This window comes from Mycteria americana, chromosome 4 (assembly GCF_035582795.1).
Source record: "Mycteria americana isolate JAX WOST 10 ecotype Jacksonville Zoo and Gardens chromosome 4, USCA_MyAme_1.0, whole genome shotgun sequence".
In the NCBI taxonomy this organism is placed as follows: Eukaryota; Metazoa; Chordata; class Aves; order Ciconiiformes; family Ciconiidae; genus Mycteria; species Mycteria americana.
Genome location: NC_134368.1, coordinates 89,427,844 through 89,455,177, shown reverse-complemented (window position 1 = coordinate 89,455,177; position 27,334 = coordinate 89,427,844). Strand labels below are relative to the sequence as shown.

At 56.8% G+C, this 27,334-nt stretch overlaps 2 protein-coding genes and 1 long non-coding RNA gene across 4 annotated transcripts in view; 1 reads left to right on the top strand and 2 right to left on the bottom strand.

Moving 5' to 3' along the window:
- FRAS1 (Fraser extracellular matrix complex subunit 1) overlaps positions 1-14,790 on the top strand; it is a 119,509-nt gene extending 104,719 nt beyond the window's left edge. The window contains exons 61-75 of the mRNA XM_075500525.1: positions 159-315; positions 1,000-1,200; positions 2,567-2,754; positions 2,941-3,216; positions 4,873-5,105; positions 5,509-5,669; positions 6,463-6,677; positions 8,051-8,201; positions 9,226-9,333; positions 9,510-9,669; positions 10,286-10,402; positions 11,148-11,314; positions 11,646-11,851; positions 13,025-13,171; positions 14,205-14,790. Coding sequence (XP_075356640.1) covers positions 159-315; positions 1,000-1,200; positions 2,567-2,754; positions 2,941-3,216; positions 4,873-5,105; positions 5,509-5,669; positions 6,463-6,677; positions 8,051-8,201; positions 9,226-9,333; positions 9,510-9,669; positions 10,286-10,402; positions 11,148-11,314; positions 11,646-11,851; positions 13,025-13,171; positions 14,205-14,789 — 3,072 coding nt within the window. The 3' untranslated portion in view covers position 14,790. The remainder of the gene's footprint in view (positions 1-158; positions 316-999; positions 1,201-2,566; positions 2,755-2,940; positions 3,217-4,872; positions 5,106-5,508; positions 5,670-6,462; positions 6,678-8,050; positions 8,202-9,225; positions 9,334-9,509; positions 9,670-10,285; positions 10,403-11,147; positions 11,315-11,645; positions 11,852-13,024; positions 13,172-14,204) is intronic.
- A 1,508-nt stretch (positions 14,791-16,298) lies between these two features.
- LOC142409569 (uncharacterized) lies at positions 16,299-20,313 on the bottom strand. The gene is made up of 3 exons (XR_012775699.1): positions 20,190-20,313; positions 16,738-16,882; positions 16,299-16,501 (listed from the first exon to the last, which is right to left on the bottom strand). It is a non-coding gene; the product is annotated as an uncharacterized LOC142409569 (long non-coding RNA).
- Positions 20,314-21,964: 1,651 nt separating this feature from the next.
- GSR (glutathione-disulfide reductase) lies at positions 21,965-27,332 on the bottom strand. Of its 2 annotated transcripts, none has more exons than XM_075501272.1 (13): positions 27,194-27,332; positions 26,106-26,132; positions 25,756-25,844; positions 25,281-25,350; positions 24,963-25,110; positions 24,787-24,841; positions 24,601-24,700; positions 24,019-24,105; positions 23,673-23,834; positions 23,042-23,144; positions 22,831-22,962; positions 22,499-22,632; positions 21,965-22,288 (listed from the first exon to the last, which is right to left on the bottom strand). In XM_075501272.1, exons 1-13 carry the CDS (start codon positions 27,320-27,322, stop codon positions 22,139-22,141), a joined length of 1,386 nt encoding a protein of 461 aa, XP_075357387.1. In that variant the 5' UTR covers positions 27,323-27,332; the 3' UTR covers positions 21,965-22,138. The 2 variants fall into 2 exon arrangements, with proteins under 2 accessions (XP_075357387.1, XP_075357386.1); XM_075501271.1 differs by having other exon boundaries at positions 21,966-22,288; positions 23,042-23,153.
- Positions 27,333-27,334: the final 2 nt, after the last annotated feature.

Here is a 27,334-nt window from a genome sequence, read left to right as displayed (position 1 = left end):
GTCCACACTGAAGTAGCAGCCTTAAAAATAGAAGTGTTTCTTCCGGGATTGACAGTATTTAGACATTAAACCCTCGATAGTGAAGTACACTGTGGCCTTTAAGTGGCTTCAGGGTATTTATGAATGTTTGCTGTTTTCTCCTGCTTACCTGGCTTTAGGTGAAGAACTGCAGTGTTTCTATCAGTGATGACTCTGCCTTTGAACCAGAAGAGCAGTTCCAGGTCTATCTTGGTAGCCCGCTTGGCAACCATTGGAGCGGAGCTAGGATTGGAAAGATGGACATGGCGACCATAACTGTCACCAATGACGAAGATGGTAAGCGATGAGACTCAACAAGGACGTAGGAGTTGTAGTGTAGGATGCAGTTCCAGGGTAGTCAGCACAGTCTCATCAACAGTTTGTGGTTTAATTTAGTGCACCTGAATGCCTTCAGTCACATGGTCACAGCTCTGTGTGCAGGTCGCTGACGTGGTGGCTTTGTGCACCGGACTGGTCTTAACGGAGGGATTGAATAACAGTGGCTTGAACCCACCATTTGTCCCATTTCCCATTCCCCTGCAGTTGCACAGGGAGTTGTTGTGCTTCCCCTGGGAGATGTCGCCTTCCCTCCACAGCATCACAGCCTGTAGAGACCCGTGGGGAAGAAGGGGGATGCCAGGTCCCTCTGGTGTGACTGCCGGTGGGGGCCGTAGCACCATCACGTGGTATGGATTTGAGGGCGTGTGGTTCAGTGGGAGGCAGGGGATGCGAGAATCATTTGCCATCCTCTGCAGCCCAATACCTGTGTTGGATTTTGCCCCAACCCTTGCCCAAATTCACATCCAACCCTTACAGCTGCAGTTTTGGCCCCTGCTTTGAGGAGCGCCTTGCTCTGAAGACGTGTAGATAGAGTCTAAAAGGAGCTGAGCTTAGCTCACCCCAGTTGCTGAATGTCCTTCATCTGTAAACAGTCTGCTGGTGTGCAAACCTGGGGCTTTTTCTTCACTGCTCTTTCTTTAGCACCCACCATTGAGTTTGAAGAAGCTGCGTACCAAGTACGGGAGCCGCCTGGCCCGGAGGGTGTTGCTGTTTTAAATATCAAGGTGGTCCGGAGAGGGGATCAGAACAGGACCTCAAAAGTCCGCTGTAGCACCCGCGATGGCTCAGCTCAGGCCGGAGTGGATTACTATCCCAAGAGTCGAATGCTCAAATTCAGCCCAGGTAAAGGGTCCTTGGAGGGAAAGTTAGAGGTGGTGGTGTGACCAGTAACATTTTGTGTATATCAGAAAGGAGCATTGAAGGGAAACATTCGGGAGATTTGGAAAAATCTCACGCTTTTTGCATGAGGTTTACAACACAACACATGTCTAACTGCTCCCAGTGAAGTGAACAGCGTTAGCTGTTAGAAGGCATAATATACCCTTAGATTTTGGGGTTTAGATTTGATTTGGGGTTTGATCTTGGGCTCGTCACAGTCTTTGTGGGAAGAAACACCCACCCAGCTCTTCAGTGTGTTACAGGTGGGGTGCAAGACTCTTCCCCTTTCCTTGTATTAGGCATGTCCTGTCCCCTCTCCCCTTCTGGTTGCCTCATCATTCTCAGTTCAAACACACTGGTGTTCTGAGCACCAGCCCTCTCCACTCGAAAAGCCAAGTGCCAAGCAGCTGCCCAAGCAGGGGGGCAATAAAAAGGAGGAGGGAATGAAAGCCCGGAGGTGGCGAGCTCTTTACTGAGCAGACTGTAAATGCCTAAGAAGACAGAAAGATGGTTGAGGCTTTCTGCTCACTGGAATGAACGTCACTTGAAAAAATGGGAAGGCCATGCCAAATCTTGCCGTGTTTTCTCTTGTGTACAACATTTCATCCCTTCACGGTGCCCCGCTAGATGAGAAGGATCTGGGGTTTGGTTTGTTTGGGGTTTTTTGTTGTTTTGGTTTTTAGTAATGTATTTTAAATATACTATGTAGACCACTTACTATGTGGTCTTTTTGAAAGTGTTCTGGGCTGCAGCCTCACACTCTGCTATGGCTATAATTTTGTTATGCGAAAGGGCTGAACTGTTAAATGAAGGGTGATCAGAACAGAGGAAGAAGCACTAGCATCTGGCAGGCGAGAGTACAGTGGTTTTCAGAGGATGTAAGGCTCAGCAGAGATCTTTCAGGATCCAGTGCAACAGCTCAGACCATGTTGCTGGACCAAGAAGCCCTCACAAAACAGTTCTGCATACTGGTGTGAGAGAGCAGAGATGCTGGCGGCAGGGGTGGGGATGTACTTTGGATCATAGATTTTTACTACAGACAGCTAATACAAGACAGGCATTATTAATCCTCAGATGGCATCTGCTAGTAAATCTATCACCTGATCACTTGGATCAGTTGTCATAGCTGGAGTTTTATGTATAGAGCCCCTTTGGGGATGGGGCTAAATTATTACTAGTAATGAGCAGAAATAAAACTTATAATGTGTATTTTATCATAATGTTTCAGTGGTCATAGCCTAGACCAGCTGTGCAGTGTTTTTATGAGAACTTCAGAGCAGTATCTGATGATGAATCGAGTTCTCTGTTTCTCTTGCATTTCCTCTCACAGGTGTGAACCACACCATGTTTAAGGTGGAGATCATGTCCAATGAAGACCGGGAGTGGCATGAGTCCTTTTCTCTGGTGCTGGGTCCAGATGATCCGGTGGAAGCTGTTCTTGGAGATACCAGCACTGCAACAGTGACTATTTTGGATCAGGAGGCAGCAGGGAGCCTGATTCTACCAGCACCTCCCGTGGTAAGTTGCCCCTTGCAATGGATGTGATTTAGTACCCTGCACGTACAGACTGAAAACCCCAGTGGGGTTTCTGAAATAAAATTAAGAGCTGCAACGATGTAGCAGGCTTGGAGTGTGTGGGAAGGACAGCCTTTTCTGCCCCTCCCCTCAGCCCCAGGCAAATGCTGCCGTCTTGCATCCATACAGGTCGTCACCCTGGCTGATTACGACCGGGTGGAAGAAGTGACCAAGGACGGTGCTAAGAAATTCCCTTCCCCAGGCTATCCGCTCATCTGTGTCACTCCTTGTGACCCTCACTTCCCCAAGTACACGGTCATGAAGGAACGCTGCAGCGAGGCTGGGATCAACCAGTCTTCGATACAGTTCAGCTGGGAAGTAGCAACCCCCACGGATGGGAATGGAGCCAGGTCGCCTTTTGAAACCATCACTGACAACACACCGTTCACTAGCGTCAACCATAAGGTACGTGGCTAGGTACCGGCATGGCGAAGCTGCAAGAGCGCATGCCGTAAGTCAGCAAGGGCTTGGGGCAGCTCTGTCAGTCTGTGTACTTGTCCTGGTTTCGGCTGGGATAGAGTCAATTTTCTTCCCAGTAGCTGGAATGGTGCTGTGGTTTGGGTTTAGGCTGAGAAGAATGCTGATAACACACCGATGGTGTCGTTGTTGCTGAGCAGTGCTCACACTGGTCAAGGGCTTTTCAGCTTCCCACGCTCTGCCGGGTGCACAAGGAGCTGGGAGGGGGCACAGCCAGGGTAGTTGATCCAAACTGCCCAAGGGGCTGTTCCGTACCATAGGGCGTCATGCCCAGTATCGACACTGGGGGAGCTGGCTGGGGGCAGCGATCGCTGCTGGGGGACTGGCTGGGCATCGGTCGGCAGGTGGTGAGCAGTTGCATCACTTGGGTTTTTTTGTTTTTTTTCCCTGAGTTTTGTTCCTCTCTCTGTTGTTATTTTCCTTTTCATTACAATTTTATTATTATTTTATTATTATTATTATTATTAATTTATTTTATTATTTTATTTCAATTATTAAACTGGTCTTACCTCAGCCCAAGTAAGAGTTTTCTTACCTGTGCTTTTCAGATTCTGTCCCCCATCCCACTGGGAGGGGGAGGGGGAGCGAGCGGCTGCGTGGTGCTTAGTTGCCGACTGGGGTTAAGCCACGACAGTCCTGTGTGATCGCTCACGTGTGAAATCTGGTTGCATTCCTGCAGCTGAAAAGTCACGCACCTGAAAAAGTGGCTGTGCCTGAATAAGAGCTCAGCACGCTGATGTGACCTGTGTCACCAGGGTTTGGCTGTGGGATTGTCTGCTTTCCTTCCATCCTGCTCAAGTTGCAGGAAGAGCATCGCTCAAGTTACGAACCACTGTTCCTTTGGGCACCCGTTTTGCTGCATTGCTCCATGCGTGGCCTGAGACCTCTCTGTCCCTGGGCTGTTCGCATCCTGCCCCACAAACAGAATTACTGTTTTCCTCTGAGGGCTTTTCCCAGGCGCTCCCAACTGCGATGTCTCAGCTCTTCTCAGGCATCCAGGTGTGCTTCTAGACCATGCCTACTCGTGCGTGAGTCTGAGACATTTTTAGTGGGTAGCGCACGCTTTAGTTAGACAGAGATTAAAACCTTGGATTTAGGAATTGGCGTGAGACATATGGGTGCTTCTTTGGGGATTCTTTTTTTTTCTTTTGGCTTCAGAAAATTTAGCACTGTTCTTCACTGAGCCTGCTAAAAGCACCGCTTCTGTTGATGTGGGAAGTAGCTGTGAGCACTCAGACACTTCAGTAAATCCCTGGTGGCAGGAGACAGATGGAGCCTGGCAGATCATAACAGCTCGGGCTCCCTCTTCCCCTCCCTTCAGTATGTGGGCAGAGTTAGGAAGCTGTGAAGTACCCTAACCTCGAGCATCTGCTGCAGCGTCGGTAACAAGAGGCCAGTCACACCAGCATGCTCAAGTGGCCAAGCAGACGTTGGCACGCACATGCTCCTAGTTTGTGTTTGCGTGTGCCTCGCCTCCGTGCTGCTTCAAAACACCAGGACAAAGTGATTTTGCTACACGGTCAGATGCTGCAACGCTGGTGTGTTTGACCCACATGCACGTTTCTCCCTCCTCGTTCCCTGCAGGTGCTGGACAGCATTTACTTCAGCCGGCGGTTCCACGTGCGCTGCGTGGCCAAGGCTGTGGACAAGGCTGGCCATGTGGGGACCCCCCTGAGAAGCAACATGGTTACCATAGGCACAGACAGTGCCATTTGTCACACTCCTGTGGTCGCAGGGACGGCCCGAGGTTTCCAGGCACAGTCATTCATTGCCACTCTGAAGTACTTGGATGTCAAGCACAAGGAGCATCCCAACAGGTATGAGCCTGGAGAAGGGGAGAGCACAGTCCTTCACCAGGCCCCCCGGGGTTACAGAGCTGGCTTGGATCCAGAGGAGAACGTGTGTCTGAAACCACATCCCTCCACGCAGTGTGCCCTCTTGAACAGCGTAAGGTGCTCAGGGTAGCGCTCCCACTCTCTTCCTCGCACCCTACTCTGCTGAGCGCGTGCCCTGCCCCTCAGGGAACTGGAGTTGGTGGGACAGCTTAAGGAGCAGATACGTAGACAGGGAAATCTAGCTGAAACTAAATATCAGGCTGCCACTAGCAGGCTCACCCTGTCTGCGCTGCGCTGCGCTGCTATGGGGCGTGGGGCAATGCGCGAGGCTCCCGTGCCTGCCAGGGCTGCTTCTTTCTACTGTCTCATCCGCTATTTGTTCCAGAATCCACATCTCGGTGCAGATCCCCCATCAGGATGGTATGCTGCCCCTCATCTCCACCCTGCCGCTGCACAATCTGCATTTCCTTCTCTCCGAGTCTATCTACAGGCACCAGCATGTCTGCTCAAACCTGGTCACCATCAGAGACCTCAGAGGCATCTCAGGTAATTTTTAAAGCCAACTTCTGCTTTCTGAACTTGGGGGTAGGGACAAGCCAGTAAAGAAATGCAGAGCAGGCGGCTTTGTCTTTCTCTGGGCTCTCTTGACATTATGTAAGTAATAATTAATCTTCCTATACTAACAGCAGTGAACAGAGTTGCCCCGCTGAAGATGAGATGCGATGTATGGGAATGTTTAAAAGATAATGGGGTTAAGCAGCATTACTCTGAGGAGGTTGTAGGTTCACGCCGTGCTGGTGGTTTTCTGCTTTTCAAATCTGTCTTGTGATATCCATGCAGTTAGAGAGGGATCCACAGGAAGTGGATCACTGTGTCTGCGTCACTGAGGTCTCCAGCGTGGCAACAAGAAGCAGTAAAAGCAAATTCACTGCTGAAGTAAATGCCAGAGCCGAAGAAAAAAGGCAGTTTGTGTCTCTAACGCTCAGGGTAATGGGGTCCACATTTGTTCCATGGTGAGCAAGAGGTTGTTGCACTTCATTCTGTTCATTTCATACTGAAGCTGTTCTGCATTTCTTAAAAGTTTAACTTCAACCTTTCATTAGTAGGTTCGTAAGTTTGGTTTTTAGGATTCTTACCCCATTCGTACAACATTTTCTCCTGTGAAGACCTGTGTATATTCAGTTTGACCTCTGGGATAACGAAGGGAGAGGAGCCTGTTAAGTCCCTAATATAACAAAAGTCACTGACGTGATTTGAGAATGAAAATGGGACCTCAGTACTTGTCTTCAAGCTCTTTACAATCCAGAGTGATCAGTGTCCTGATGTCTCTTCATCCCAGAGGCAGGGTTTCTGGACGAAGTGACCTACGACAGCATCATTCTCGGTCCTGGCTACGACCGCCCTTACCAGTTTGACCCCACAGTGAGAGAGCCGAAGACGATCCAGCTCTATAAGCACCTCAACCTGAAGAGCTGCATTTGGACTTTTGATGCTTATTACGACATGACTGAATTAATCGACGTCTGCGGAGGCTCTGTCACCGCTGACTTCCAGGTGAGAAGCCCTATCCAAAACTCTTCCACGTCATCCAGATCCTTCTCAATCCTTAGGCAAAGCTCCACTTTGTGTTCATGAATATTTGCCAGGTATGTTTGCTGCTCTGCTCTGTACAGCTGGAGCATGGGGTTTTTCCCCCTTTTACCTAGAAAAGAATGGTGCTTTGTGAAATGCATTTAATTTGGTTTTTTTGGTTGGCGTATCGTAGGTTTTATTCTCTTAATCTTCAGAGCGCCAGTAAATTTTTTTTTTTTTTTTTAATATAAGGATGTACTGGAAATACAAAACTTTCTCACCTGTGCTCTCTTCTTTTACAATTTTGACTGTATTCTTAGCCAATATAAACGAGCAAAGAAAAGAGCAGAGGTACATCAGCTTGTATGCCTCAGTGGAGCGAGGTCATGGGAATTTTTAAGTAATTTCTTAATTAACCGACTGGCAGACCAAAAGCCAGAAATGTTCTTCTATAAAATAGCAGCTTTCACTACTAGACGTGTCTCACTGCCCTCTCATGGATGGATTATACATGTACACCTCACTCAAGTGAGTATCTCATCTAGGTTAGATTCTTGTATTAAATTCCCAGTCAGAATGTTACGGCCAACATAATCTCTTTTAATTCCTGCCAGTCTGGAATACTTTGTTAACTTTCCTTTTATAGCGCCAATTATTTGCACAAATCCAGAGAAACTACTTGAACTGAACAACTGCATAATTTAGTACGTGGAGACTGGCACCAACCGGTCTGGAATGTCCCTCTGAGCTTTCTCAGGGGCTTGCAGAGTACAGCCGTGCTCCGCAGATAATAAATGGTGTATATATAGCCAGAGAGCTGTGGTATTTCAGACACTCTTAGGGCCAGTCCTGAGCAAGCAGAATTGCTTATTTTTAATTCACGGAATTGGAAACTGAGGGGGTTTGGGGGTGAAGTTGTGACCACAGCTCCTTTTGTACCACGACACCTTAGCACGTACCCTTATTTAGAATGCAGGTTTGTCTGAAGTCGGAGTTTTGTAGTATGTGAGGAGTGCTCTGTGCTTGCATACTTTTTCCCAGCAGTTCATTATTATTTTTCAAATGGCAGTCCAGCAATAACTTTTTTTGCAAATCAGCTAATTGTTTGCCAATAACGCTCAGTCTTTATGGTGCAGCGACGTTATATTGCTTCAGAAATACTTCGTCCCCACATTATCCTCCCTGTGTTTAGGACATCCATAGTCCAGAATTAAAAAGGAGTTGTCTGTTGGAGGTATTCTGGCTTTTTTTCCCCATTTGCAGAGCAGAATGCGAATGCAGTGGGTGCTGTGAGCCTGGACCAGTGTCTCTCCTTTGGAAGGTGCATAACCACCTTTTTGGGCTTTTATTGACAGGTACGGGACTCTGCTCAGTCCTTCTTAACAGTCCACGTCCCGCTCTATGTGTCCTACATTTACGTGACAGCGCCGAGAGGTTGGGCTTCTCTTGAGCATCACACAGAGATGGAGTTCTCCTTTTTCTACGATACTGTTCTCTGGAGGACGGGTAGGTCCGAGGCATTTGAAGGGAGGCGGGAGAATTGGTTTGTTCTCGTTTTTTTCCTTTTTATTAGTTTCTTCGCTGCCACCGCAGTCCTGAGCACGGGTAGCAGTCGCTGAAGTGAAGCTTAGCAAGGGGCCTGTCATTTCCCCCCGCCCTCTCTCTGCTAATGGGAACAGTTGTCACCGAGCCCTAGAAAGTGCTGCAGGAAAAGAGCTCTCTCTTGAGCAGTCTCCACAGCCAGGCAGAGGTTGGTCCCTGTGGGATATTTGGAGTTGGTCCCTGTGGGATTTTTCCGACACTTTTCAGTGATTCTCATATGGGAGCTGCAGTCACGTTCCTCAGCCTCCTGGCTCTCACGGATGGACTTTTCCCGTAGTATTCCCTTGTTTGTTAAAACAGCAGCACTCCCAGTGGCGAGCCCTAAATTGTTCCTGTCCTCTGCTGGTGGTTACATCCAAGACCTAGCATCCGTGCGTTTATGTGTGGTTTATCCTGTGCCTGCGAGTCTTCTATTCCCAGCTTGTTAACTTTCCTTTCCCACAACATCTGGAGCCTGTGTGTGCTGTGAACCCGTGCCTGCAGGCTTTGGCAGTCCTGCTGCTCAAAGGGCTTCGAGGAACAGACAGCGCCTCACCTTGGATTTTATTCTGCCAGCAGTGACACTAAGTGTTGTAGAGGAGGGACTCACAGAGCTTTGTTCATGGAGGGCCACTCAGGAATTAAGGCCAGGAGTACCCAGAAACAATTATCTACACCTTCCTATGTAAAATCAGTTACATTCACAGGCTAATCATAGGGGGGACCTCAGTATATTTACTTCATTTATGCTTGAGTAAGACTTAGGCAGCACATGTGGATAATGGAGGAACTGTATAGCTGACTCACTGGAGGATGATCCCAATTAAACCATGCCTTTTTGGAGCTCTCTCAAATGCTTCTGGAACTGCACGGGGCTGACAGAGCCCACCTGAGGACCGCCTGTGCTGTGTGGCCTCCCCAGTGATTTTGTTCTTGCTGCACTGTGCAGGGATTCAGACGGACAGCGTTCTCTCAGCCCGGCTGCAGATAATCAGGATCTACATCCGCGAGGATGGCCGGCTGGTTATCGAGTTCAAGACGCAGGCCAAGTTCAGAGGTGAGAGCGTTAGTCCTGATAGAGGAAGAAATCCACGTACAAATACAGATCTGTTCTGAAAGCACAGGTAGCAGAACAAGTCCCTCTTCCCACGAGGAGTCCCTCCGTGCTGAGCTGTGCAGCGTGGGGTCTCCCGGTACCCTGCCTTATCTGTCACCTCCTTGTCCTCACCCCAGGGCTTTTTGTAATGGAGCACCACAGCCTGCCAGATGTCAAGTCTTTTTTAATGACTCCAGACCACCTGGGAGGGATCGAATTTGACCTGCAGCTGCTGTGGAGCGCTCAGACTTTCGACTCTCCCTACCAGCTCTGGAGAGCGACCAGCTCCTATAACAGGTGAGGGCTGTGGGTTCAGCCACCTTCAGCAGCTTCCCGCAGCACGACGTTCTTCTTAAGCACTGAACGGCAGAGCAGTTCTTAAGCAGGGAGCCGCTGTCAGGGCTGAAAACGCTCCTCTACTGGTTGTGTAAGTAGAGGGAAAAATCGGTTCATCTCCTTGTAAATGCATTTTTCTAGCAGTTAGGCCAGCGGGTAGGTAGATACCAGAGGTGACAGTGTATTCAAGGTTGTTTTGCAGTCTGCAAGTTAAAAGCAGGATTTCGTGTCCATGATTGACTTAATCAGTAATGCTATGCTTGGTGGAGGTAGGTATATTAAGATAGAGAAATATTTGGTTCACTTTTTAAAAAAAATCCCTTTCATTATCAGTTCTGTCTGTGACTGTTAATTCTTACAGTCTGTGCTCCTTGCGCAGAGGGTCGTACTAAACACCGCAGGTCAAATTTGTCCCTCCTGCGACTGCTGGAGTAGATGGACATTTCTGGGGCGAGGGAGAGGTCCTGCTATGAACTTTGTCTTGCCTGCTTACGCTAATGAGAAAATGGTGGGTGTCAGGCAAACACATCAGCTTGGAGTCTCGTTTGGTGACGCAGTGTCTCCTGTCTGTTCCCAGGAAGGACTACTCTGGAGAGTACACGATCTTCTTAATCCCCTGTACCGTGCAGCCCACGCAGCCGTGGATAGAGCCTGGAGACAAGCCCCTGCCCTGTACGGCTCATGCTCCCGAGCGGTAAGGAGCCCCCATCGTCACGGCAGCAGGACAGTTTCAGCCCATTTGGGTTGTTTGTGTGGTCCCAGCAGGCGTGTGGCACGCTACAACAGCAGCAGGAAGGGAAAAGGGGAGGGGAGGAACCTGCCCTTCGGCTCAGGAGTCCCCCCGCAACCGAGACTGTCCCCCCTCAGGGCGGTGAAAGATGGCTGGGCTGGGCTGGGCTGGTGATCGGGGTGCTCCAGACAGTCTGTAGCATGGCAGAGTCTGTTACGCCTGGCAGCACAAGGCAGGCATCTTTGCTTTCTTTAAAAAAACAACTTTCTTAAAAAAAGTTGCCTTCATCTGTGTGCCTGCCTTTCCTCTGTCACGTCTAGCGAGACTGTGGACTCCCAGAACGGGGGCTGTCCTGGGCCGTTGTACGTCTCGGCCAGCGGTTTTCAGCCTCGGGGCTGCAGAAGGCCACGTAGCCTTCGGTTGTTCCCAGACAGAAAGAAAATCAAACCTGTTGGGAGGAGGCTTCAGCTGGTCGTGCAGAGCCCCCCACCATTACTGGAAAACTGGGGCAGGGTGAGGGGCAAGGAGTCATCTTGGGTTGAACACCACCGTAGTACGGGCTGCTAGACTATAAATAGTAAAGTAGTAAAATATATAAAAGTAAAGAAGGAGGGAAGCAAGGCGAAGCAGACCGTGTAGGTCACCAGTGTGTAACTTCAGATGCGTCCAAACTAACGCTGTCCTTTTTCCTTTCCTGTCCCAATTTTAGATTTTTGATCCCGATTGCCTTCCAGCAGACAAACCGCCCAGTTCCTGTCGTCTACTCCCTAAACACGGAGTTTCAGCTCTGTAACAACGAGAAGGTGTTTCTGATGGACCCCACCAAAGCCGAAATGTCTCTGGCAGAAATGGATTACAAAGGGGCTTTTTCAAAGGGTAGGATTTTTTCTTTTTCTTTCCTGTTCTGCTTGTACTTAACGTTTCTGTCTTCACAACTTCCTCTGAAAGACAAGGGTAAAACCCAGAGTTGGCTTTGCCTCTCTCACAGCAACAAATGGCATTTTGAGCATGTTACAGCCCTGTAATGGCACGACCAGAAGACCAGACAAGAATGTGCCCTGCCACGGTATTCCGTCATCTGCACACGCAAATGAAACCCCTTCAAAACCCCGAGCCATGTGTAGTTCAGTGCGTTTGGCTGTAACAGTGGTTCTCTCTGTTGAATTGGAGAATTTAACCTTGACCGGTTTTCTCCCAACCTCCTCAGGGCAAACCCTGTACGGCCGCGTGCTCTGGAACCCCGAACAAAACCTCAACGCCGCTTACAAACTGCAGTTGGAAAAAGTCTATCTGTGTACGGGCAAGGATGGCTACGTGCCTTTCTTTGACCCAACGGGCACCGTCTATAACGAGGGGCCCCAGTACGGCTGTATTCAACCCAACAAGCACCTGAAACACCGATTTCTCCTCTTGGTAAGTTTTCTGCTGTGGACAAAACCGCGATATTGAGTATTGCGTGTGGTCATGTCCGGAGAAGTCTGGTCTCGGGCTCTTGCTGACCTAACAGACCTGGGAACTAAATGGCCTTCCTGCTTGTGGGGAGGGGCTGCACATACTGATATTTAGCTCGTATTAGCCATTTCAGTCCGCATGTTCTCGCTAGCCTGACTGTCCCAGATGATGCAGCACTGTTGTTTTTCCGTTTGACTTCCCCAGGCACCCCCAAGCCCCACAACATCCTGCAGAGTCTCCAGGCAGACCCTGCCACCCTGCACCTTTGTGCAGCCACAGAAAGCCAGAGGCAGAATAAAGCGTGGCGTCTGTGCTAAACGCTTCCCTCATCTGTGAGGGGTCTGAAATGCTTTGCAAAACCGTCCTCTGCTTCTGCTTTCTGTTGGGTTTTTTTTCCCCAACTATGAACAGATTCTGACCACAAAGGGATGAGAAGCGAAATGTGGTGGATTTTTTGCAGTACTGGGCAGACAGGTGCAAACCATGAAAACAAGATCAGTTTCTCCTCAGTCTTTATCCATGAGTATTTCTTAGTCAGAAAAAAAAAATCAAACCACAAATTAGGAAGAAAAAGAAGTGACGTACCAAGCTCTTAAAATTTCCCTTGATGTCTGCTTATACCATGGCTTGGAATTGACAGGACCGGCATCATATAAAGGCAGATTTATTTACCGCTTACGCAGAAGTTCTCCTTCATCGTATAAATCTACGATTAGCTCCCGAGATGCGTTCAGCTCTTATTACATGCTTTGCAATGAGCATTTGCCAGCGTCCTCGCTGGCAGCCCCGTTACCACTCACAGGACGAGGGTAATGTTAATGGTATTAGTTAGTTCAGCATGCATATTTGAGCAGGCTGGTTAAACTCTTCTCCTGATGTTCAGTTCTACAAACCTAATATTGACACAGTCAGTGCTAAAATAGTGTCTACAAATCACATAGGTCATAAATATTTTCTGTGCAGTAAGCTATGCGTTTAAAGAAATGTCCGTGCCCACATGTAGGTGTGGAGACCGGGCATTTGGATTCGATTTCCGCAGCAGTAGGCAGGTGTTATTTAGTGACCTGGCTTCTGGCTTCGCTTTGGAAAGATGACAGCGTCCACTCCTCTTCATAACGCCTCTCTGATTTCCAGGACCGAAACCAACCAGAAGTGACCGATAAGTATTTCCACGACGTGCCTTTCGATGCCCACTTTGCTTCCGAACTGTCGGAGTTTCATTCAGTAAGCAGCATGCCCGGAGTCGATGGATTTACTCTCAAGGTGGATGCTCTCTACAAGGTACATACCAAGTGATATCGGTAGCCCAAAACTAACGTTTCTGTCCAGGATGTCCCAAATACTTTGTGAATTGTAGGCTCTGGGCCTGACGCTGCCTAGGGAAACGAAATTCGTGCTAGGGTAGGTCTTGCAGCCTTCCGCGGTTTAACGGCAACCCTCGACCAGCTTTTCTGATGGCGTGGTGGGACGCGCTGTCTCCCCACCCACCCGCAACATGGTCTCCGTGAAGCGAGGCGGCCTCACGTACAGGTGATCATCTGCGTTTGCAGATCGTACTGTAGCAGGCTTCTCCCTGATTTGCCTGGGTATAAGTGCGAGGTGAGAAATCAGAAATCCATTCAGCAGTGGAGCACGTAAACGGTGCTGTCCCTTCCTCTGACGGTATCCGCAGCTCAGAGCTCTCCGCGCCCCTTCCCAATTACAGGGGCAGGCGACCTCTGCTTGCGGTTCCTCTCTGTGCGCAGAGGCTGGCGAGTACAAGACTCGGAGGAGCCGAGCAGCTCGTGGCAGAAACAGGAGGGACACAGAGAAAGCTCTCCATCGAGGGCAGACTTTTATATCCTGATTTCTGGGCTTTTTTGTCCCTCCCCAGAGAGGCCCTCTTCATAACTCAGTGACCTCTGTTTGCTTAAGGGGCTTCTTATTGCTAGGATTGTACCATAAATTAACAGTGCAGCCACTTAAAACACAAACTCCAGCACAGAAAATAGAGATGAGGAATTTATTCTGGTGATTAAGATTTTTTTTTTTTCCCCCAAAGCACTCAGGAAAGAAGCTCTTTAAAAACATCTTATTAATGTTCCCAAATTAATTATTGCAGTTGCCAAAGATAGACAACAAGACGGAACGCCTCACTTGGTGATAAACATTATTGCAGGTGCTCATAAAAACACCCTGGGCTTTTTTGTTGGTATTTGCACGAGTCAAGAGACGGGACAAAAAATGCAACCAGCTCAACCTTTACTTTACAAAATCACTTGATGGAAAAGCCGTAGTTAAAATTTCCTGCGTGCATGTTTTCCCTTTCTTAAAGGTGGAAGCTGGACACCAGTGGTACCTTCAAGTCATCTACGTAATTGGCCCAGAGAGCATGGCAGGGCCTCGCGTTCAGCGATCCCTCACTCACCGCTGGAAACGCGGCCGCAGGGACTTGGTCGATAGCGACGGGAGGCTGATGCTGGATGACTCCTTAATCTACGACAACGAAGGTGACCAGATCAAGAACGGCACCAACATGAAGTCGCTGATCTTGGAGAGGGAGGAAGCCACCGTCGCGGCCTCCTTGTCTCAAACGGGCGCTTCCCTGGGGAGCGCCTTCGCTGCCGTCACCCTACTGCTGCTGGTGCTTTCGGGAGTTTGCCTCCTCACCAGGAAGTGTCGAAAGCTGCGGAGGAAGCGGGAGGCTGCCAGAGCCGCCCCGGAGGAGCATCCCCTGAACACCAAGGTGGAGCTGCCCAGGGGCGCGGGGAAGGCCCTGGACCGCCGGTACTGCACCGTGAGGAACGTTAATATATTGAGGGAAACCGGGGGCATCTGCGAGGGGAAAGGCAGGAAGGTGAAGCAGGTGAACTTGGAAGTCAAAGTCCACAGCAATTTGCACGACGGAACAGAAGTTTAATGGAGCACACGCTTTGGTTTGGTAAAAGCTTTTTATAAATTGTTAAAAAAAAAAAAAAAAAAAATCCAAGAAAGAAAAGCTAAGAAAAGTTATGCTGGTATTTTTATACTCTTGTGAGAAGGAGGAGGGGCTCTAGCTCACCTCTGCTCCCCGGCTGCCGGCACAGCACCGCTGGACCAGGCCGGGCAGGCGCTGCAGAGCTCTCCCTCCATGCCTCCACCGTGCTCCTCCAGCTCCGGCTCTGCCGCTGCTGCTTCCCTGAGGGTGGCCGGGGAGCCCAGCAGCTCCCTTGGCGGTGCAGAGAGGAGGCCCAGGCCTGTGGCGGGGCATCCTGGGGCCGTTGTCCCCCCCGGCATGGAGGGGTGGCTCTGCATCAGCCACGGGAGAGCAGCAGGGACCCTCCGCTCCCGGCCTGCAGGGCTCGGGGTCGGTTCCCCGCCTCGCCGGGGAACAAAGCAGAAAAAGCAACGTCTCCTTGTTGAATACCCGAGGCAAGCGGCCTTGGTTTGCGTCTTAAAATGAGGTAAGACCCTACAGAAAACCAAACTGCAAACCGGGTGCTCGGTATTTGGGGGTTGGGAGGTTCATTTTGGGGCGATGCTGGCTGTGGCGATGGGGCGGGGGGCGGCAGGGACACGAATTGTCACGCGGGGTGTTAACTGTCCTCTCTCACCGCGCGGCAGGGAGTAAAGTTGGAATATAAACCTGACAGAGCGTGACGGGGGTGTCCTTTCCCTGCGCCTCCCCTCCGCCAGCCCCCGTTGTTTCCCCGGTGGGGCACGTGGGTGGGTGGGAGCCCCGAGCGGCTCGGGGACGGGGGGGTGCTGGATGTTCTCACCACGGGCCCTTACCGACGGCCTCCGGGGTGACCGAGGCACGGGGCCCCGCGCCTCCTCCTGGGGTGCCAGCGTGGGCCATACCCGGCTGTTGCTGCCCGCGCTGCCGGTACCGGCGGCTGCGGTGCCGCCCCACGCCCGCCAGGTGGCGGTGCGCTGCGCAGTGCTGCTCCGCGTCCGCCAGGGGGCGCCGCGGCCGGTCCCGGCGGGGGGGGTCGGGTCCCCTCCCCTGCGGGACCGGTGTCGCGGGGGGACCGGTGGCCTTGGCTGCGGGTCTGGGGGGACTCCGGGCCCCGAACGCGGCTGAGGAGCGGCCTCCGCCAGGGTACCCGGGGCGGGAAGGGCAGGAGGGGCCCGGCGGCTCTTGCCCCGGGCAGCCGGTGGGGGTTTCTCGGGCAGCTCTAGGACACCGCTGCTGTGGGCGTCCCCCCCGAGGTCTCCTTCCTCTCCCCCCGCGCGGTGAAGCGGTGGTGCCGAGGCTCGGGGAACGGTTCCCCCCGAGTGCCCGGAGGGGCTGTGCTGGCCTCGCCACCCTGTCCTGCACCCCTTCCCGGGGACCAGCACCCAGAGGAGACGGCGGAAGGGCCAGAGCCACCGGCGACCTGCGGCTGGGCCGAAGCCCCTTGGCCACTGCGTGCCCCCTGCCTGGGACGGCCTGCACGGATCCCTGCCCGCGTCTGTCATCATTTAATAGCGAATGCATCATTTACAAAGACTTCATAATTGGTACTGACTAATTATGAAAGGTAGCGAACACTGTATAAATACCAAGCAAGCGGTCGTGGGTCAGCTCCAGAAAGTACCTTCTCCTCCGGCTCTTCACGGCTTCCGTGCGTTACAGCAGACTCGGCTTTTGACATACGTCACTGTCATCACCTGAATAGTAATGTCATACCTTAATATTGTATAAAAAGTAAATAATGTATTTATAGACATCGGCTAATGCTTAAATATGCTTAATATGCTTAAAGCGTTGTATAACCATTGAATGAGTATCCAGAATCAAAGGCTCTGCTTGTCTGTCAGCGCTGAAAAGAGCCTTTTGTGAGGTTGTAAATCATTCCTGCTCCTTGAACATCCAAATCTGAATCCTTTGGGAATATTTAGCTTACAAATACAGAAAGTGTTGTGTAAACATCAAAAAAAGGTTGGAAATTGAAGACGTCAAAGGCGGGTGCAGGTCCAGCATGAGCTGGTGACACCTTCTGCTCCTCAGCCTGGGCATGTGACGGGTTGTAAATCATTCACTGTCATAACCTGAACATTAATATGATACTTTAATACTGAATAATTATTAACTAGTTAGTAAATGTCAGCTAATGAGATAATCACTCTTCTGGGCATTGTACAAACACTGAATAGGGCAAGACTCGAAGATGGGGTTGGGGGTCTGGAAAGCGCCTTTCGCCCCAGAGACTATCTCAAGCGTTTAATTCGGCCTGGTGCATGCCGGCCTCCCCAGCTTCGGGGACCAACGCGACCGGACCCCCACCTCCGGTGGGGGTCCACGCACCCTGCCCACCCCCCTCCCGCCCGCCCCCCCACAACAGCCCCCCGCCTCCCCCCCCCAACGCCCCCCACCTCCCCCCGCAGCCACGGCCCCCCCGGCCCCGGGTTTGGCCCCAGAAACACCCAACTGGGGCTGCGTTTCTGAGCCCAAACACACGGGACTCGCTCCCCGGCCCGGCCCCCAGCCCAGCCCCGGCAGCCCCTCGCCCAGCCCCGGCCCCAAGGCCCCCTTCTCAGCCCGGGGAAGCGCCCGGCTCGCTCCGTGCTGCTGAACCCCGGCGTCCGGCCGAGCCCCGACCCCCCCAGCCCCGCGTGTGCTGTCAGGACGGGCCCGGGAGCCCCGGCGGGGTCGAGCGATGGTCGGCACTGACCGGGGGGACCCGGCCCCGTGTGGCCGCGGGGCGCCGGGCTGCGGCCCTGCGGGCTTTATTCCCCGGCGCCCCGAGCCCCGCCCGCTCCTCCGCGGAGCCCCCGGCAGCGCGGCCGCCCGGGCAGCGGCACTCGCCCCCCCGCCTCCGCCCCGAGAACCCCCGGCAGCCCCTTCACCACCACCGGCCCCAGCCGCTGCTCGGCCCCGGCCTCACGGCCCCCGGCTCCGGCTCCGGCTCCGGCCCCGCTCCCCGGCCCCGCCGCAGCACAACGAGCAGCGCGCGCGGGCGGCGGCCGCGGGGCTCAAATCTGCTCGGCCCCGCCCCGCGCAGGCGCCCTGCGGCGCCGCCCGCTCGCACCCGCCCCGCGCACCTGTGCCAGACCACGCCCCGCGCAGGCGCACCGGGCCACCGCCCACTCGCCCCGCCCCGCGCACCTGTGCCAGGCCCCGCCCCGCGCAGGCGCACCAGGCCACCGCCCACTCGCCCTGCGCACCTGTGCCAGGCACCGCCCCGCGCAGGCGCACCGGGCCACCGCCCACTCGCCCCGCCCCGCGCACCTGTGCCAGGCACCGCCCCGCGCACCTGTGACCGCCGCGCCCCGCGCAGGCGCACTGAAGCCCCGCCCCTCCGCGCCCCGCCCCCCGCAGGCGTCTTCTCCCCCGCCGCCAGAACCGCGCCGGCACCGACCGCGGCGGACGCGGGGAGCGGGCTCCGGCCGGGACCCATGGCCCAGGACGCGGGCAGGAGGGGCCGCGGCCCGGGTCTCACGGAGCCGATGGGGCAGTCCCGGCCGCTGTCCGCCTCTCCCCGGCGGGCGGGGTGCGCGTCCCGGGGCTCTGTTCTCCCCGTGGAGCCGGAGAACCGCGCCGGGGCCGGGCCCGGCTTTTCCCGGAGCCCCCGAGCCCGGCCTCGCCATCCCCGTCCCGGTGCCGCGGGCAGGAGGAGCCGCGCTCCGGGGCCGGGCCCGAGGCGGGAGCGGGGACCAGCAGCCGAAGCCTCGCGCTGCCCGCTCCTGCCTGGGGCTCTGGGCACGGTCTCTGCTGGGGCCGGCGCGGTGTCACGGAACAGGCAGCGGCGGTTCCACGCAGACACCGAATAAAGCCTGGACACCGCCGGCGGCCCGGGCACGGCCTGAGCGGATCCCGCACCGGGGTCCCGAGCGCCCCGGCACCGGCCGGGGCAGGGAAGGGGCCTCTCGGCTCCCCGGGCTCTCCCTGCCCCGGTGAGCCCGGGTCCGAGCCCCGACAGGGCGGGACTCGGGCTCTGTTCTTCAAGCGCTAAAACCCACGCCTCGGTCCCTGTTCCGCGCCCTGAACGCGGCCACACGAGCCCGGTTTCGAGCCCCGACACGCGGCACTGAGCCTCCCTTTTCAAGCCCTACAACTGCCCCGCTGAGCCTGGTTTCACAGCCCACAAACGCAGGACTTAGTCTCCCTTTCAGAAACCCCACAAACGCAGGACTTAGTCTCCCTTTCAGAAACCCCACAAACGCAGGACTTAGTCTCCCTTTCAGAAACCCCACAAACGCAGGACTTAGTCTCCCTTTCAGAAACCCCACAAACGCAGGACTTAGTCTCCCTTTCAGAAACCCCACGTTGCCGGCATGAGCCCGGTTGCAAGCCCCAGCCCCCAGCACTGAGTCTCTGGGCGAGAGGCCAAGGGGCCCAGCTCCGCCTCAGCCCAGGGTGCCTCTTCCCGACCCCGAACCCCACGGCTCGCCCGCCCCTTTCCTGCCGTCAGGCCAGCCCGGGCTCTGCCCGCCCCGAGCCCCTGCCCAGCTCTGCAAAACACGGCACTTAGTCCCAGCCCCGAGCCCCAGCAGCCTGCTTTCACGTCCTGAAGACGCTCGACTCGCTCTCTTGTCTCCGAGCCCCCAAAACGCAGCACTTGCCTGCCGCTTTCCAGCCCCCGCACCCACCCGCCCAGCTCCTTTCCGAGGCCAAAACACCAAGCCCTTCCTCTCCCTGTTCCAGCCCTGAAAACGTGGCACTCGCTGGTTTTCGCCCACGTACGTGCCGGGCTTTGCCTACCAAGCCCGCTTGGTTTCTGCCTCCCAGCCCCCAGCCCGCCCAGCTGAGCCCGGCTCGGGGCTGCGGAACCCCTCGGCTCCGTCTCTGCCCCAGCCCCAGGAGTTATCTTCCCTTCGGAGCCCCCGAGACCGTTCTCCATCTCACCAGCCCAGCTCCTGCTGCGCCAAAACCCACCCCTGGGCCCGGTTCCGAGCCCCAAACCGACCCCTGGTCCCGGGCTGAGCCCCGGCACTGACCCCGGGAGTCGGCTCTCGCCTCCCCGGCGCCCGGCCGAGCCCCGACCCCCCCTAGCCCTGGGTGTGCTGTCGGGACGGGCCCGGGAGCCCCGGCGGGGTCGGGCGGTGCTTGGCACTGACCGGGGGGACCCGCGGGGGGGCCCGGCCGCGGGCGGCGCGGGCGAGGCCGGGGGGCGCCGGGCTCCGGCCCTCCGGGCTTTATTCCCCGGCGCCCCGAGCCTCGCCCGCTCCTCCGCGGAGCCGCCGCCAGCGCGGCCGCTCCTCCTCGTCCCGTCCCCGCGGCAACTGCCCCACCAGGGCCCCGCGGCTCTGGGCTGGAGCAGCCCCGCTCGCCCACACGGCCCGGCCCGGAACTGCCCCGGCCGCGGCCTTGTTCCCGCCCCGGCCTCTCCAGCAGATCCTCACCGCCCCTCCTCACCTGGGGCGGGCGGACACCGCCCCTCCGCGGCTCCGACCGCCCGGGGCTCCCGGCGCGGGGCCAGGCCAGGCCCCCTGCCCGCGGAGCCGCTGCTGCGGCCCGCCCGCCAGCGCTGAGGGAGAGGGAATGGAGGAAGACGGTGGCCGCCGAGGGCCAAAACTCCCTGGGCCCCGCCCCGCGCAGGCGCTCTGGGGCCCCGCCCCGCCCAGGGGGCGAGGGCTCCGCGGGGGCGGGTCCTGCGGCGGGGCGGGGCGTGGTCAGCCGGCGGGGCGGGGCGGGGCCCGTCGTCCGCGGGGTCCCAGCGCCCGCCCGCCCGCCCGCCGGCAGCACCGAGGGCGCTGCGGGCAGAGCCCGGCTGCGGGGCGGGGGGCACCGACCCGGTCGCTCGCCCCGCCCCGCGCAGGCGGCCCCGGGTGAGGGCGACGGCGGGAGACCCTCGGTGTGGAGGCAGCGCGGCGGGCACCAGCCCACGCCCCAGCCCCCGGAGGTCACTGTGCCCGGGACCGGGACCCACCCTGGTCCCGATCCCGGTGCCCGTCGGTTCCCCCCGCCGGGGACCCCAGGGGACGTGGTCTCACGAGGACGCCCGGGGCTCAGCTTCCCTCTGCTTTTTTTTTGCCCAATTTCCTCCAAAAAGGAGGCTTCTGCGGACACTCGGCCCCCGCCTGTGCGTCCCTGGCTATCTTTTTTTTAGACACTTTGATAATTTCTCTGGCTATGAAGTACGGGACAAATCTCGCAAACGCTCTAAAATATACCTTAAAATAAAGGCCCAAACTTGTCATTTAAAAGAAAAAAAAAAAAGATACTGACACAACGCCATTAGGGCTTATTGACTGAGAGGGTAAAGTCACCGTGATTCAGAGGGAGCGCTTCACTTCGAATTCCCTCCGGCTGACTCCTCTAATGTGCCTGAGGACCGCCGGTGGCAAGCCCAGAGGAAATCTTTTGTGCTTCGGTTAGCAATAAACCTTGCAAATCATTATTCCTTCGAAGACTAACATAGATAACTGAAGATACCAGATATATTGGGGCTTTTGCTTGTACTTGAGCCCCTAGGAGTCCGATATACTCTTTAAATTGGGGTTGATGAGGTTAGTTAGGAGGAGGGCTGGGCAGGATTTTCCTGCCTGCTATGGTTTTGCTGGCCGGGACGGAGACATCCCAGTAAAGCCTGGAGCCGCAGACCCAGGCTGGGCACCAGCGTCCCCTTCCTTTGGCCGCTGACCTCCTCCTTCAGTTTCAGGGAGTTTTCGACCTCAGAGATACTTTGATTTCACGCAAACTCTTTATTTCTAGCAAAAGCAAAGCAGTTCCAGCACCAGCGCTGTGCCCCACCTCTCCTGGCTGGGTTTTGCCCTCAGCTGCTTCAAGCTGCCTCAAGCTTTGAGAGCTCGAGAGCTGCAGCCACGGGGCAGCGAAGGGCAGGTAGCCCTGGGCCAGCGGAGGGCAGATAGCCACGGGGCAGCGGAGGGGATCTGGAAGCCCCTGGGATGCAGCAGGGTCAGGCCAGCAGCTCCCCCGTGATCCCACATCCGATAGCGATGCCGATGAGCCCGGGGCGGAGGACAGAGCCCACCCGGGACACTCCAGCACCCACGAGTGCCCCAAGCACCCAGCCGTCCTGCCCCCCTCTGCTGCTCCCCGCACAGCCCTGGTGCTGGGGACGATAGAGGAGGAGCCCGGCCACCGGCAGCCTTCCCCCAAACCGTGCCGAGGGACCGTGCCACCACCCTCCGCGGTTGGGCACGGCAGGAGACAGACACCGTAAAGCGAAAGGCAGAGACTTGCCGGCATCACTGTATTTATTTTCCACTCCAAAGCAAGCCACGCCAATTTTACAGACACGCTCTCCAGGCAACCGCCTGATGTTAAGGCATTTTTTAAGACATATAAAACATTTTCCGCAGCTGCAGCTGCCGTCTCTGCGGCTGCCTGCGCCCACCGCCTCAACGCAGCGTCACCAGCTCTTCGGCAGAAGTGGGGTGAATGGCGACGGTGTTGTCCAGGTCGGCCTTGGTGGCCCCCATTTTGATGGCCACGGCAAAGCCCTGCAGCATTTCGTCGCAGCCCAGCCCTTGCATGTGCAATCCCACCACCTTTGGGGAAGAAGCGAGAGGCCGGATGGGACCCAGCACCGGCGAAATCCGGGCTGAACACTGGGCTTGGTGCTGGGGGAGCTGGATCCCAGCCTCAGACCCAGTCTGAGCAGGTCAGAGCCGACCACGCGGGGACAAGAGGACAGCCAGCCGTGGTCCCCACCGTCCCCCCGCAGCGTCCAGCTGTCCCCCCTGGTCCTCTCCACGCACCTTCTCCTCCTTGCCAGCACACACCAGCTTCATGACGCACTTAACCTTCCTCTGGGTGATGGCGTGGTACAAGGGGGTGAAGGACGTGCTGTAGATCTTCACGTTCTCCCTCCCGTGCGTGGCCACAGCTTCGTCTGCAGCAGAAGACACCGCACGCAGGTCAGGGGGATGCACGGTATACACGAGGCATTTACACAGAGGGAGTCAAAGCGCATTTTGCAAGGCTCAGACCGCTTGCCGGAGATCAGATCGTTTCCTCGAGCATCAAACCAGCAGCTCTGAGCCACAACGCCCCCAGCCTCTTTGCCCCGCCGCGCCCTGTCTGTCCCCACCTTCGGTGAGGCCCACAGTGCCAATGGGTGGGTGGCTGAAGACAACGGTGGGGATGTCATGGTAGTCCAGCCAGGATTCCTCCTTGCCCTCGAAGAGCCTGTGGGCCAGCTTTCTGGCAGCCGCGATGGCCACTGCAGGGAGGGACGAGGAGCCTGAGCTGAGGCACAGTGCGGGACCCAGGGGCTGGGGAGGGGGGCACGGCCGCGGTACCTGGGGTGAGGAGGGCTCTCCCGCAGACGTCCCCGACGGCATAGACCCCTCTCCTGGTGGTGTTCTGGTACTTGTCCACCACCACGTGGCCCTTGGCGTCCACCTGTACGCCCTGCCGCGGGAAACGGCAGCCGCCTTGGCACGTGCCCCGGGAGGGACGGGATCAAGCGATGACCCGTGCCGGTGGCCACCGTGTTCCCAGTTGGGGGTGGGATGGTGGGAACGCCATCCTGTGGCAGGATCTGGAGATTCATGGGACCCCCAGAGACCCGTGGGACCCCCAGAGACCTGTGGGACCCCTTGAGACCTGTGGGAACCCCAGAGACCTGTGAGACCACCAGAGACCCATGGGACCCCTTGAGACCTGTGGGAACCCCAGAGACCTGTGAGACCACCAGAGACCCATGGGACCCTTGGAGACCTGTGGGACCCCCAGAGACCCATGAGACCACCAGAGACCCATGGAGACCTGTGGGACTCATGGAGACTTGTTGGACCCCTTGAGACCTGTGGGACCCATGGAGACTTGTTGGACCCATGGAGACTTGTTGGACCCATGGAGACCTGTGGGACCCCCAGAGACCTGTGGGCATCCTCACACCGGCACCGAAGGGATGTGCTGCCACCTCACCACTTGGTCCAGGCACAGCTCCTCGGTGTTGGGCTCCCGCCCCACGGCCCACAGCAGGCAGTCAACGTCCTGGATCACTCCCTCCTTCGGCGTGCAGCCAGGCACCGAGGAGGTCACCGTCACATCCAGCAGCCCGTGAGGGGACCTGGTGACCGTTTTGACCTGCGGGGAGAAGGTGCCGATGGCTTTTGCCTCGCGACAGGCGATGGCGGCCGCACTGCACAAACCAGGGATGCCGCCAAAGCCGTGGCCTGGCGAGCGGGCACCCAAAATGCCAGCTTTCCCCCTGGCCCTGCCTCTCCAGGAGGGATGGGACAAGCCATGGGGCTGCTTTGCATGCCTGTACCTGTGTGTGCTTCCAGACATCCACCCCGGTGTTCTCCAGCTCCTGGGTGCAGTTCGAGCTGATCATGGAGTCGAAGGTCCTCAGGACCTGGGCAGGGACCCACCAGCCCTGTCAGACGAGGGTCTGCAGGCGAAGGCACCGCCTGGCAGCCCCCTCCACCGGCATTTCCCTGTGCTCGTGCCCCATCCAGGCCCAGAGAGGTTTGGAGCGCTTCTGGTTAATGATAAAGTTCTCCTCTGTTTTCCCTTTAATGTTTTCTTTTTTCAAGTCACGACTTGAAATAAAACCCAAGGAAATGGGTGCGGCGGCACACACGGCTGCAGAAATGCCGGGCGTTCGGGTCAGCGCTGCCGAAATCCTCCTGGCAGCACACCTCCGCTCTTCTTCTCGCCCTGCCTGACCCCCCCCAGCCCCTCCTCACACCCAACAGCCCAACGCCACCGTCCTCCGCATCGCCATTTCTGCCATTTCCTGAGCCTGCGCCCACTCGGACCCTCCTTTACCAGCTCACAGAGCTGATGACCAGAAAACCCCGGCAGCTGCCGGGTGGGAAGCGCGGCTGGGGACAGCCGGTGGCACTACCTTGTCCCGGCGGATCAGCAGGGATGACTTGGAGCCCAGCGTGGAAAGGATCCCCGCGATTTCCACCGCGATGTAGCCGGCACCAACAATAACACTGCGCCTGCGGAGAAGCGACCATGCCATGCGCAGGCGTGCCGAGCCGGCGGCGGCAGCGGCGGCAGCCGGGGGGGGTGAGCCCCATTTTACCTGGGCAGCTCCTCCAGGTCGAAGAAGCCGTCGCTGGTAATCCCCAGGCTGGCACCTGCAAAGCAAAGCGCCTTTCGCACCCCTCGCCAGCCGCCCTTCCCGTCTCCGCCTCCCAAACCCCACTTTGCTTTGGCAGACCTCTCTCCAGGCAGCCCGGGGAATTTCGTCAGGCTCACCGGGAATTTCGCTGTCGGGAGGGACGGCCGGACGCCCACCCGTGGCTATAAGGATGTGAGGAGCCGTGTACTTTTTCCCATCCACTTCGATGGTAGGCTCGGGATCGGCGGTGAACTTGCCATAGCCCCGAATGATGTCGATGTGAGCCTTAGGGGAGTAACAGTTATGGGCTTAGCAGCAGCAGGAGGTGCGAGCCAGCTAACGGAGCCAGGGCTTGCACAGTTAGAGAAGAGGAGACCCGTTAAGGCTGGAAAAGTGGCCAAAAATCCAGCAGAGCCCACTTCCCCGCTCGGCTGGGGAGAGAAACGCAGCCTCACCTTCTTTACGTTATTCTCATAGATCTCATTCAGGCGCCGCACGTAAGCATCACGCTTCTCTTTAATCGTTCTGGAACACAGTGGGGGCTTATCGTCACCGCGAGTGAATGAACCTACAGAGCTCAGCGAAAAACACTTCAATCCCTTCGCTACGTGACACCCACGCCACAAAATAAAATGGCCCCGAGTTACCCAGCAGCCTTCCCTATCGATGCGAGGTTTTTGTGCCTGCCTTCCCGGCATCCCTCTTTTCCAGAATCTCTTCCCACGGCCGCTTTTCCACCCCTCATTTCCAAAATATAGCGGGAATCCTGGCCGTGTAACCACCTCAGCATCCATCCACGGGAAGCCTCAAAGCAGGCAGGGACTCCTTCGGGGCGGACGAGCCACGGGGCCGCGGTGCTGACCTGCGGCCGCTCCCCGCAGGACGCGCGCCGAGGGACGCTCGTTTCCAACCGGCTCTTTCCATATTTACCTCCAGTTGAACTTGACGCCGGGCGTTTCGAAGCCGTAGTCGGCGTGATCGTGGACAAACTCCGCGTGGACCGCCGCGTTCCACATCACCTGCCCGCACAAACGGCACGTCAGCTCGGGAAAACCGGTTTGATTTAGGGAAAACGCCCTGCCACGCTGCCCGATGCCTCACCTCTGCCCAGAGCAGCCCACGGCACACGGGTCCGAGCGCTTCGTGGCATCTCCAAGCCCCTGCTTCCTCCCCGCTCCTTCCTCCCCACGCCAGCACCTCCCCACAATTCGGCAGGCACCCACACCAGACCCAACCCACAGCCGAGGGGTCGCTGGAGCTGGCGGCGAAAGCCTCCTTACCTTTTTTGGCACGCACCCAACGTTGACCTAGGGGGGAAATAAGAGCAAGTCTCAGCGTTAAGGCTTAGTTTTTCAAAGTTGACGCTCTGGGGAGCATCCCACGTCAGGCCGGTACCGAAACCCAGCTCTCTGCCCAGGAAAATGAAGGCAGGATTACGGGTTTCTGGCAAAAGAGGGTTGTAACCGCCTTTGGTGGCTCAAGGGCTTGTGGTTTGCCCATTTTTCTTCACTTCCTTGAAGGAGAATACAGAAAGTGCACGGTCTTCAACTACAAGGGGGTCTTTTTTCCAGCGATGATTTAAAAGAGATTTACTAGAAGGGTGTTTGCCATCCCTTTCCCGCGCTTCTGGCCCTAGTACGGCAACTCTTTCAGGGGAACGCACTTAAAGCATTTAACGAGAGCCTGTCCCTGCCTTGTTTGAGGAACGAGTTTGTTTTTTTCTGCTTGTTTTTCATGCTCGCCATGCCTGCTAGTTCTGCTTTGCCACCTTTCAGTGCTGAGCGGGCAGTTGTGCTGCACGGGCCCGGCACCCAGCAGCATCCCTTTATCAGCCTGAAAGCAGCCAGGCAGAGCCAGCACCCTCCCAGGGGAGAGCAGAATCGGTTGAGTCCCGCTTCCACGCTGCTCAGCGTGACGAGGCAGGTCCTCGCACAACGCTCCCCGGCTGGGACGGCCACGCTCCCGCCCTCCGGCTTCCCGCACCGCAGCCCCGGGAACAGCCCCGGGGGAACGGGGAGCAACCCCGCGGGAGCCGGGAGCAGCCCCGGAGGAACCGGGAGCAACGCCGGAGGAACCGGGAGCAGCCCCGGGGGAGCCGGGAGCAACGCCGGAGGAACCGGGAGCAACCCCGGGGGAGCCGGGAGCAGCCCCGGAGGAACCGGGAGCAGCCCCGGGGGAGCCGGGAGCAGCCCCGGGGGAGCCGGGAGGAACGCCGGAGGAACCGGGAGCAACCCCGGGGGAGCCGGGAGCAGCCCCGGGCCCAACCCCGGGGGAGCCGGGAGCAGCCCCGGGAGAACCGAGCCCGCACGCCTCGTCCCCCCCGCCCCGGGAGCGGCTCTCCCCGCCCGTGGGTGTCCCCGGGACTCACGCAGGTGCCGCCGAAGCGGCGGGGCTCCACCAGCGCGACGCGGGCCCCCAGCTCGGCTGCCCGCCGGGCCCCCGCCAGCCCGCCGGACCCGCCGCCCAGCACCAGCAGCTCGTAGGCGGCCACCGCCATGGCTGCGGGGTT